The sequence below is a fragment of the Curcuma longa genome, chromosome 20 (assembly GCF_044706935.1).
Source record: "Curcuma longa cultivar G26 ecotype Majalengka, Jawa Barat chromosome 20, ITB_CL_G26_1.1, whole genome shotgun sequence".
NCBI classification, from domain to species: domain Eukaryota; kingdom Viridiplantae; phylum Streptophyta; class Magnoliopsida; order Zingiberales; family Zingiberaceae; genus Curcuma; species Curcuma longa.
The window spans coordinates 6,578,378-6,590,238 of NC_133880.1; the positions used below are offsets into that span (position 1 = coordinate 6,578,378).

The following is an 11,861-nucleotide window of genomic DNA, read 5'->3' on the forward strand; positions in this document are numbered from 1 at the left end:
GAGGTGGAGAGAGGGACCCACCTATGGCGTTATTCCTTGTCGGTTCGTGGTCATTGTTTTATGACCATGCTTTGAATTAGCCCTTGGAAAGTTAGGGTGAGAGGGGAGAAGGACATGTAAAAAAAAAAACCAATAAATTTCTTTGTCCTTCAAGATAGAAGAAGGAAAGAGAGAGAAAGAGGCGAGTAAAATTAATCTCCTTTTTGGATATTTTTTGTTCTTCTCTTTTGTATCATTCAAAGTGGACGGAAAAGTCATGGAAAATGAAATCGTATTGTTAAAATGTCAAACAATGTCACGAGGAATAATCCTCTTGGCAAAATAATCTTCTCTTTTGAAAAATATTTGTTAAAAATATTATTTGAGATAAAATATTGTAGTGATGATTTTGTAATTGTTATAATATGTCGGATTGATTTAGGTTTTAAATGGAAAATAAATGAAATAATAATAAAAATAATATTGAATGGTAATTGTCATTTTGTATGGATTGGGCATCCTTATGATAAAAACAAAATCAAAGCGGAGATTTCTCTGACGATTTGGAGAAAAAAAAATTTTAGTCCTTTGACAATTGTGTAAAAAAGTGATATTATTTTAATTTTTTTCCTGGAAAAAAAATAGAAATGGAAAAAAAACAGAAAAACGACGACAAGATTGATTATTCATGAACGGACGGTCGTGACTCGTGATCAGACAGAAGCACGAGACTTCTTTTTCAATCAATTTCTGCGAAATAAAGCCCAATCCATTTTACACCTCTACTTATTATCAGAAATTAAAATTTTCATACAATTTACTTAATTTTTCATAAATTGTGCTCATTAATCCTTCATAATGTTATCACATGCATATTAAATAAAGTAGCCAATTATGTTTAATATAGCGACAGCAGAATTGCATAACAAATAATATTAAAAATATCATAATTACATATGGAAAAGACAAACAATCAAATGAACATAAAGAAAATTACAGGGCTTTGATCAAACAAAGATTTCCCATTGAAGCTTCAAGACTTCTGATACAATTGATTCAAAACTGACAGATTGAAAATTAAACTTAAAAGAGTCAATTGAGATGCTAAATTGGAACAGAAGAGCAATGCAGTCAAATATGACAAGATCTACTAAAACTAAAATGGAAGAATGGTAGAAATGGGATTCAGCGCTTTCCTCCACCACCTCCAAGCTTCGGACCTTTCGGTGCAGCCCCTTTTGGTGCACTTCTTGTCTGAGTCTTCTGGATCTTGGCAGCCGACTCGGCCTTCTTTGCATTCTTCTCATCCTTGGTTTTCTTGATTCGCTCTTTGATTTCACTGCGAGTGAGTTATTTCGTCAATCTATACAGCCACAAAACCACCTCTAGAACAAATGAAATATCAGGCACAGCGTATAGTTTTAACATTGTACAATCTGCAGCATTAGCTATTCTACTACATTCAGGAACTAGATCAAAGCTAACTACAGTCACAAATATGTTGCAGTTGACTCAAATGTACATGAATAAAAGATAGGACAAACAAGCTGAATGTACTAAAATGCATGATCAGTGATGTATCCACAAGTCAATTGTTCTTATTTTGCGAAATTGGGGTGCATTCATGTACATAGATGTTCCTGTTACAATCTCACCTGAGTCAAGAATGTTTTTGTATTTTAATAGAAATATCTGACAGTGTGTAGCTTTTATCAAAACTTTGGGCTCAGACATGAACTATGAAACCTTAAGCATTCAGCTTCAAATTTCTACATATACAATGCTCTCGATAGCTAGCTACTCGACCCTAGATCATTAGTGGTCAAAATAATGCAGAAGCCAACTTCAACCTTGTTTGACAATGACTCTTACTGAAATTACACTAATTTGCATCCAAGGAAGGTTTACAGTCACGCCAGCCATGCACAATATGACAAGACATAAATGTCGAGACCGATAGTTACGCACTACAGAAACCAAGCCGTAATTAGGTGCATTTTTGAGGCTGCAAGTTGCTAGTGCAGCAAGGAATAGAAACCCTAGAGCTTAAAAAAAAATTGGTGATGAGTTCTACATACCGAAGTGCAGCTTCCCTAGCAGCATTTCTTACTTCTGGCTTCTCAGATCTTTTCTTTTGAATCACATCTAAAGTGGCACCAACAATCGATCTAGAATAAGGCTTTTTGGTAGTTCGGCGCTTCTTCTTCACAGCTTCAGCATGAATATCCTAATGCATAGAAAGTAATGATCAACAAATAACCTTTTGCAATAGCATGTGTATCATGTGAATACAAAATATGTAAAATCACCTTCTTATGCTGCTTTCGGTACATTGCTGTCCAGGTGAGCTTTGCAGGTTTGAGACGGTTGTGAAAGTACCTCTTGCATTTTGAATTGAAAAAAAGAAAGACCTAAAAGAACAAGTAGATATAATTTCATATGTATTCGAGAAAAACAAAGAAGGTAATTGAACAAAGACTAGCAATTAGGAAAGATTGACAATCAAATGAAAATCTATCCATTTATAATGTAAACTTGTGAACTTTAACATGTGATTCAATAGTTGGGAGTTATCATTGAAAATAGAGATTACCTGAGAATCTGAACGCACAAATCGAATACCCTTTCCAGGATATATCTTGGCACCACTGAAGCGGCAGAGTTCAGTTCTATGCATATATCAGACAGAAGAAACCATGAGTATATCAGCAAATTTCACATAATAGGTATAGTGAGATGTTACATCTTATAAAGGCACAAACAAGAAACAGAAATAGCACGAAAATGTGAAATGATGAAAGTATCATAAGCAAAAACTAAAAGGGCTATGGCACATTTGTTTTATTTCTTTCTTCTCCAAAAGGTCAATAAATATCCTTTTGGTAGAACTCAGACCCCTGTGCGTTCTTTCATCAGAATACAAAAGCAAATCAATATGATAATAGCAGTTCTTAACTTTAATACAAGTTCCAACAGAATATCTGCTTCACGCAAACAAAACTAACAGAAAAAAAATTATCAACAAAAAGGGGGAAAAAGTTCAAGGAGTTTTAATTTTCATAAGCTCTTCCTTGTCATCAAAATAAAACATTTTGTTCTAACATCACGAATTTTTACGAGGGAAGAAATCCTATCCTTTCCTGTTGGAGCATCATTCATTTTCTCAGGCATACATGCAAATCAGAGTCGCTCGAGACAAAAAAAAAGGTGCAATTTTTTTTTCAAACTTTCATTCAGAATTGAACTATCACAAAAGCCATTGCCATAAAAACAATGGAACTGCGGATCCAACAAAATTCCTAAGCAACAATAAAAAATTAAAAAAAAAAAGACATTTGACGTTCCCGTAACCGGTATTGCTTATCAGGAGCAAGAGAGGCACTCTAAGGGATAGAAGAAAGAAGGAATAAGAAAGAAGAAGGAATCGTACTTTAGAACCATGGCTGCCGCTGCTCTGCTGCGCCGTCGTTGACAAGCGGAAACCCTAACGAGGTGAATTTATACAAACTGGCAGATCAAATGAGCCCTTAGCACCTGGTGCTACATTTACTTTAATGCCATTGTGGACTTTGGGCCGTTGGAGTTCTTGCCGGCCCAATTTAATAATGGAATGTGTAATTTTTGCAAATTTCCCTAGTAAATACAAATAGCAAAAAATAAAAAAGAAAACGCCCCATTTTGTACAATATAAAAATAAAACCCTATTTTTATTTTCTATCCAATATTCTTCTTTATTCTCAACATTCAATTATTAAAATATCAAATATGCACTAGATCAAGAGCAATTTTAGTCAAAGCAACTTTAAAATGGAATTGTAAAAATATTTTAAATAGAAAATTATATATGAGATATTATTTTGATTTTTTTTTAAGTGAGATGCTCTTTTAACGAAAATGATGATTGACGGTGCTTTTTAATTTTCTACCAATATTTATTATTGGTAGCAAATTATTTAAACTTTTTCTATTTTCTTGTAGTAAATTGGCTCAGGATAAATATGTTTATATATTAAATTCGAAGGGGTTATACATCAATATTGCAGGGTTTGAAAAATATTAAAAATTTTGGTATGTCACATGTACCATATCGACATATACCGATATTAACGATATATCAAAAATTTTAATACGGTATTATACTATTAAACTTTCCGATATCAATATTAAATTTAATATTTTTTATATTTTAATATATATCGAAATACTGAGTAAATTCTCTTATAGATTATTTATTTTTTAAATTAAGGTCTGAAAGTCTTATATTAGGCTTTACCCTTTAAACAATTAAATCAATCGACTTGATCATCTTTATCGTGACTTCCCTTCATTCTTATTTCTCTTCACTTAGAGTATGTATTCTCTAATTAGTAGGCAATTAGGTAAATATTTTTCCTTTTATACTTTCGGTATAGATGGTGTACCGAAAATTTAGTATACCAAAGTTTTGGTATACCAAATTTTAAGTACGATATCGCTATATATTTTTTATATCAAAAATTTTCGATACGATATACACACTGTACTAAATCAGTCATGATCCAGAGGGACTTGTTGAGTGACAATGTATAAAATTTCCTATCATTAATCATTTCTTTCTTATGTCGTCTGATGGTGAAAAAACTAAAATATTGTCTTGTAAACTGACCAATCCATTCAATCGTTCTCATCTCACTCAAGACATGTTAATATCCAACACAAGTTGAAACAAAGAATTGAAAACTTCATCAAATCCAAGAGGAAACGAAATCGAAGACATCAAACTTCAGAAGATGTTTTTGTGGTTGAGTAAATGCAAATCAAAGTTGTTTACGAAAATGTCGTTCGATGAAGCCGAAGGAACACTTTAATTATAGTCTTCAATAGTGGACAAAATTGTTATCCACATTCAAACACCTTTGTGATTCAGAAAAACACATTCAAGGACTTTCAAAAGGCTTCTTCTACGAATTATTAGTAAAACTTCTCTCTTATTCTTTCATTACATAACCTTTAGAGAATTCATGCACATGCACGAGGTTTCTCTACCTTTCAAAAAAAATTGTATAGTGGGATTACAAGATTGATCTATCTAAATGATCGACAAACCATGGAATAGAACTAAGGGTCCAAATCATATTACTATGTTAATTAGCATTATGTACTTGTGTTTTTTTTATTCTATTTTTATAGTGTTTATTCTTACATGAACAAACACATACAAGCATGATAAGTAGTATTAATGTATCTATTTGTAAATTCCAACCCCACTCTCTCTTGTTATGGTCATTCAACCGATAGTTTCAGTAGGATAGTGTTGATTTTCAAATAAATTTATGGTTAAATTTTGAAAAACTATAAGTTTTTGGGGCTTATAGCTTTAAAACTACTTGTAACACGTATTTACAACTCCAAAAATAAAAAAGGATCGTAATTTATGGGACGCAATTAAGATTTCTAAATTGGCTTGTGGCCTAAAGATAGACATTAGCAACTAGGATATTTCAACGATGAATTTGAAAGTTTAGGGTGGTCTTGAAAAAAAAAGAACATATATAGTATAGGAGTAAAATCAAATTCTCAAATTATCTCACTTCTTTTATAATGTAAGATTGGTCATTTATTAACTTTTTATATTAAAATAGTGATCCTACATATATGAATAGTATATGAATAGGAGTGGAAAAAATATCAAAAATTTTAATATACCATACATATCATATTAATACATATCAAAAATTTCGATATGATAATATCTTGTATTGAATTTTTTGATAACGGTATATGAGATTTAATATTTTTTTAATATTTTAACATATATCAAAATATCAAATAAATTTCTTATAAATTATTTATTTTCTAATTAGATTGGAAAGGCTTTAGCCTTTAAATAATTAAATCAATCGACTTAAGTCCACAGAACAATCACCTTCATGACTTCTCTTTATTTTTATTTTTCTTTTTCATTTAAATATAATTTTTGTTTCTTTTATAATTGCAATATACACCGCATATCCACTTGGGAACGTGAGAGGGTGCCCACTCCTTCTGAGATTTATGGACAGATCTGAATCAGTTTAAGTTAATAAATTTAGTTCGGCAATAACTTATCTAAATCAATTTTACTTTGAATCAATAAAATCTTTATCTCCATACCTAATTTAGTTTAAACTCTATCCAATTTTAATTCAGTATTATTGTTTCATGTTTATCAATTCAATTCACTTATGTATTATTATTATTATAAAAATCTTTCTAATTTATTTTAAATCAATCTAATTGATTTTAGTCAATAAACTCAGCTATAACTTGGCCAAATCAATTTTAATTTTAACCGATAAAATTTTTATCTTGACACTTATCTCTATGTGCTATGTACATCAATAATTAAAATGAATGATCCACGTATATAAAAGAAATCTCATATAAATTACATTAACTATAATATAAAAGCTATAAAAATTATTATCACATTATAAATTAAAATATCATATAATATATACCTATTGAATTTCAATCGGATTAAACAAGAATTCTTCTAGATTTTTTAAAATCAAAATATATCAGATTCATATTCATTTCTCTCTCTATCTTTTCTCTAAAATAGTCTCAAAACTTTATCATCATTTTAACCGATCAATTCACCATTGTTAGTCGTCGAAAAGCTAAAATTGATTATATATTTGAAAATCGCTCGACCTAATTAGCTATCTATTAATACCACTTTTACAAGAAAATATCATGACTTGAAATAAGTTTGTCGGACCTCTCTCTTATCGGAGTTGCACAATTGATTTCTTGTCGTTATCATTGGTACTTGTCGTTGAAAATTATGATTTGAGAAAGTTTAAACTCAATTTCAGTACCTAGAGTGTGATTTTGAAAGTTGTGGTGCGGCAAGTGAAAATGGAACCCCAACTCACTTTTCGATTGTTGATTCAATTTTTGACATTTAGAGTCAAAAATTTTAAACTTTGACCGATTAGTTAAATTATATTGTGTTCTTAAATAGATGTCGAAGAAAATAGCTCAAGAATCGACAAATTGTTGCTTTAATTAGAACCAAGAGCTAAGGGTCAAAATTTTTGAATTTAAATTTATTTTCTGCTTCTTAAATTCAAAATTTAAGAATCGGCCTACACTAATGTTGGAAATTTTTAAAAATTTTAACTTATATTTTTAAAGTTGGATATTTAATTTTGGAAGTGTTGATGTATTATAATTATGAAATATAATTTTTAAAAATTATTATATATAATTGTGAATTAGAATATAAAATTTAAGACTTTTATAAAATTTCGATTGATCCATCCTTCTAATTGAAAATTAAATCTAGACTATCACTGATAATATATATAGGTATATCAAAAATCTAATATATCGAAGTTTCGGTATATCAAATTTTAGATACGGTTTTAGTATATATTTTTCTTATATCGAAATTTTAGGTACGATATACAATTTCATCTGAAAAAATCAATATATTGTACCACGTCATGTCTTCAAATTACAACTTTTTTTGATTGAATATATGAACAATTCTATTGAATTTGGAATAGTTTTATTAGCTCGATCGATGGCTTTTGCCGCTTAATTTGATTAATTCTAAATTTATAATTTACCTTAACATTGAGGAAGCTTCAACTTGGTCGCATAAAAAAAAAAGTATTTTCTTTAGCATCCAAATTTTGACAAGTTTATCCATTATAATATTATTATGCGTACTACACTGTACAGACAAATACGGATATTGCTACCACACGTATTTCTTCTTCTCGCATCTAGCATACCATGCATGACAGGTGGGTCCAACGCCCTGGAGACTGATTCATTGGGTGTGATTGTTGTACAAGAAAGGGTGAGAGCAAAATGGGTAGTAATATTTTGCAGTGTGCGTTTATATCGGCTGATATTTCAAACGAAAGTCAAAGCCGACACCGAAGCCCACGCGTCCTTCGACGAACCCGACATTTTCGCCGCCGCCGCCGCTGCTGGCCCAGCTAGGTGGAGGGCCGAAAGCCGCTACAGGGATCCCGATCGCTAGCCCGCCCCACTGTGGCTGCGACGACGGGAGCGGCAGCGGCGGAGGAGCAGGGGGCGGCTGTAGGAGGCGGTCGAGGTCGCGGCCGACGAGGCGCGCGGCGAGGTGGATGACCCCGCGGCCGCGGCCGCCGTGGCGGGGGTGGCGGAGGGCGTAGCTGAGGCGGCGGAGCGCCGATGGGTGCCGAATACCGTCGAGGACGTCGGCGAGCGGGACGCGGCACCAGCCTAGCCTGGCGGCGCCGCCCAGCGGCCGTTTGGACAGGACGACTAGGTAGACGCCGGCCTCGTCGTCTCTGCCTCCGCCACGGGGGGAGAGGAGGAAGGAAGGTTCGAGATGGACTCGAAGAAGGTCGCCCCAGGCCGGCGCGTCGCTGTCATCGGAGACGCGCGTGTGGTGGAGGAGTGGGGGGAGGCGGTCGCAGTCGAAGGTGGCTGCGGCGAAGAGGGCGACGAAGGGACGGAGGCGGCGTCCGAGAACAGACCAGGGAGTCTCGAGGTCCTCGGCGGAGATTACCCTGACCTCCATGGCTAAGTCGTCTGCCTTCATTGCTGCGCCGCAAACGGAGGCGGCGACCGGAGTGATCGATGGAGGGGGAGCACTGGAAGTGGAATTGTTGCTCTGTTAGTTGTTGTTTACATATACACATCGAGAGTGAAGGATCGGGGAGGGTGGAAATGGAGAGGGAAACTGGAAAGGAAAGAGAAAGGAAAGTTTCGCGAATTGCGGGTGTGGAAATTCGGAGGAAAAACAAGGGCGCGCCCAGCTGCATCGAGTGAGAAGAAAGTGACGGCGCAGGCGGAAGGGCGGAGGCACGTGACTTCGTCTTTTTGCACTCAACTCCCTCGTATTGTAGTAATTTCACTCAGCTCGTTACGCTCCATGGCAACGCCCACGGTTTAAAATTGATTTTCATTTATTTTAAAAGCAGACTATCCTAAATTAATTCCTTAATTAAATAAAATAATATTTAATTAATAATATTTAATTGATTTTGATAATCACCGCATCATCTTGTTGCGGTTCCTCCATACTCGAGGGCCAGCGATGAGTTAGTTGGAAAAGTTTGACTTTTAACGGTGAGTTAGTTGGAAGCAGGGTGGAAGTTGGCGGGAAAAGGCACAGTTGGTTCCCGCCAGTTTCCACAGGAGAATTTCGTTTTTCCATCTCGATTTCAAAATCACATTATTGGTAGGTACACATTTTACCAAAACACTTCGTGTTTATGAAGAATTGACCCAAAGACCACTAATTTCTACTAGCTTCACCCTAAATGAGAATTTCACTCAATAATTAATTAATAAGTCTCATCCCTCGCCTAAGAGCTGAAATGAAAGCAAAGTAAATTTGAGATTAGTGTTATGAGTTGGAATAACTTGATTTAGAAGGTCAAGATTTGATTGGAGATAATATATCGGATAGAAGGTTTGACTCCGAGGTTAACTAGCTTGATCCTGCACCCTAGCTCCATGTTCGAATTCCACACTCACGCCCTCTATCCTAGCCAAATGGTCGAGCTTTGACTCGGCAACAGCTCGACTCCGACTCTCCAATTCGGCAACCAGTTCGACTTTGACTCTTCGACTTGGCAATCAACTCGACTTGAAACACAACACCAACTGCTCCACTCGAGTTCAACACCAATCTCCGAGTCCGGGCCTCCCAACCAAGTCCCCACTCGGCTTCGAGCTCCATCTCGGACTGCGTCTCGGCTCCCAGTCTTTGACAGCCTCGCCTTGGACAACTCTCTCTTTTGCCACTTGAGCTCTACCCGCTCTGTGCCCTACTCAGTGCTTGACTGACTCTGTCACCTCATCATTCCATTTGTCAGACCGCCATCAAATGAACACATGCAATGATATAATATTTGGTGTAGTTCACTTACTAAGATAGTATGATTTATGACAACAGAATCTAATGTCGTACCAAGCATGGGTGATACGACTCATTACTGTGACGGTGAGACAAAACATCTTCACGGATGTAACATTTCCTTTATTAGAGATAGGACATCTTCATCCCTAGTAACCCTATATAATAACCCCTCCTGGCACGGGTGCAAGTATACGCAAGAATACGAAAATATACTTCTTTCTTCTTTCCTAGTCCTTCTTCGAATGACTATCTGATTTGAGCGTCGAAGCGGTTGAGCCAGGGCGTCTTTGACCTTCGTTCTCACCCTCTTCCTTCTCCTTGTAGCTAGGCGACGCGTGAATCCTGGTGTCTTTCTCCTCGAAACCATTTGTCAGTGCTGCGTGACTCTGTCCACATGCAAGACTACAAGTAAGGTGTCCGCTGACTCATCTAAAGACGATCTCAAGCAGGAACAATTAGTAAAAGGTTTATGAACACAAAACTTTCAATTTTGCCCTAATTTGATTCACATCGAACTCCCAAGCACATGATCTTCCACTAAGCACCACGCCCGATCCCATCGATCCCACAAACTCCACTCGATCCAATTACAAGCACACTTGATGTACATATATACCAAACCCTAAACCTAATTTTACTCCCACAAATGGATGGCGTAAAGTTGGATAAACTATTCCTTCCTTTTCTAGCACTTCCCCCGCGCATCATGCCACCTCCTTTACGTGCCTCATGTGAAGGCCAACCAAATGCACATGGACTCAAATAGTGAGGTCTCTTCAATTCGAACGACAATCAATAAACTAGTCCTACATAAATGGTGCATGCATGTGGATATTGATTGAGAGAAGAATATTAGGCACTAGATTTGCATCGAGAATTGACTTTCAAATTGTTTAGATAGATCCTTTTTAGTTTATTCTATCTCAATTTGATTATTCTCAATTTTATTAGTTCACACTTGTCTCTAATGGTGGAATATATTTTTATAAGGCAAATTAGTACGAAAGTTAGATCTATATACTAAATAATTAACTAGATCAAGTTGTATGTATATGCTATTGGATTAGTATTGAGTAGTGACATTCATTTCATTTTAGCTATAAAATATCGTGTAAAATATAGAAAACAAAATTAAAAATCAAGGTGATATCTCATAAGAAAAGTTACAAATGCATTTTATGAATTATTATCATGGAAAAACTAATTCTTCTATCGCAACTAAATTAAACTAATATTTTAATACATTAATAGTGTTTTATTATTTTTGCACAAAACTAACTAAGCATGTTCCCTAATCTTTATATATTATCAATCTTTTTATTAAATTTGTTCATTTTTAGTTTTTTGAATATAGATTTGTTGTTTTTTAAAAAAATTTTTGATCTTCATGTTCTCTATTTAAGATGCAAGAGACAATACCTTTTACCCCTAGCTAAGATATGATATAGTGGTAAGATACAGAGTATTTTTCTTAAATAATTACGGTTTAAAACTCACACAACGCATGCATGACCTTGACTTATCTGCTTGTTATATGATTAGTTAAATATATCATTACATTTATAGTTTTGTTGAATTAGTAAGCTCACCTCACCTCACTTCACTTACATATATTATTATAGCCCTTAAAATTCTAACGAAATTAATATCAATTAATTAAGTACAATTTTGCTAAATTTTAAGTTTTTTTAAAATAAATGATCTCCTTACAATTATAAATAGAGGGGGGGGGGGGGGAGTGAGAATGATATATTAGATACCTAATTGTGAGCATCCGTGAGCACCTAGTATTATTTTGTTCTTTAATTTTCACATCCTTTAACATAAATATTATACCCTAAATCTTAAAAAAATAACACTATAACAAGTTTAGGCTTTAGAGTTTAAGATTTAAGATTTAGTATAGTATTTAATTTAAAGAAAGTGAAAATAAAAAAATATTTTTTTTACACTTGATGCTCATAGTGGTGCTCAAGATGGTGCCCAATAT

At 34.7% G+C, this 11,861-nt stretch overlaps 2 protein-coding genes across 2 annotated transcripts; both read right to left on the reverse strand.

Moving 5' to 3' along the window:
• Nucleotides 1-981: 981 nt before the first annotated feature.
• On the reverse strand, nt 982-3,475 carry LOC141813716 (large ribosomal subunit protein eL24-like). The gene is made up of 5 exons (XM_074701695.1): nt 3,410-3,475; nt 2,573-2,648; nt 2,289-2,390; nt 2,058-2,206; nt 982-1,318 (listed from the first exon to the last, which is right to left on the reverse strand). Exons 1-5 carry the CDS (start codon nt 3,418-3,420, stop codon nt 1,165-1,167), a joined length of 492 nt encoding a protein of 163 aa, XP_074557796.1. The 5' UTR covers nt 3,421-3,475; the 3' UTR covers nt 982-1,164.
• A 4,125-nt stretch (nt 3,476-7,600) lies between these two features.
• LOC141813284 (uncharacterized) lies at nt 7,601-8,612 on the reverse strand. The gene has a single exon (XM_074701222.1). It carries the CDS (start codon nt 8,543-8,545, stop codon nt 7,853-7,855), a length of 693 nt encoding a protein of 230 aa, XP_074557323.1. The 5' UTR covers nt 8,546-8,612; the 3' UTR covers nt 7,601-7,852.
• Nucleotides 8,613-11,861: the final 3,249 nt, after the last annotated feature.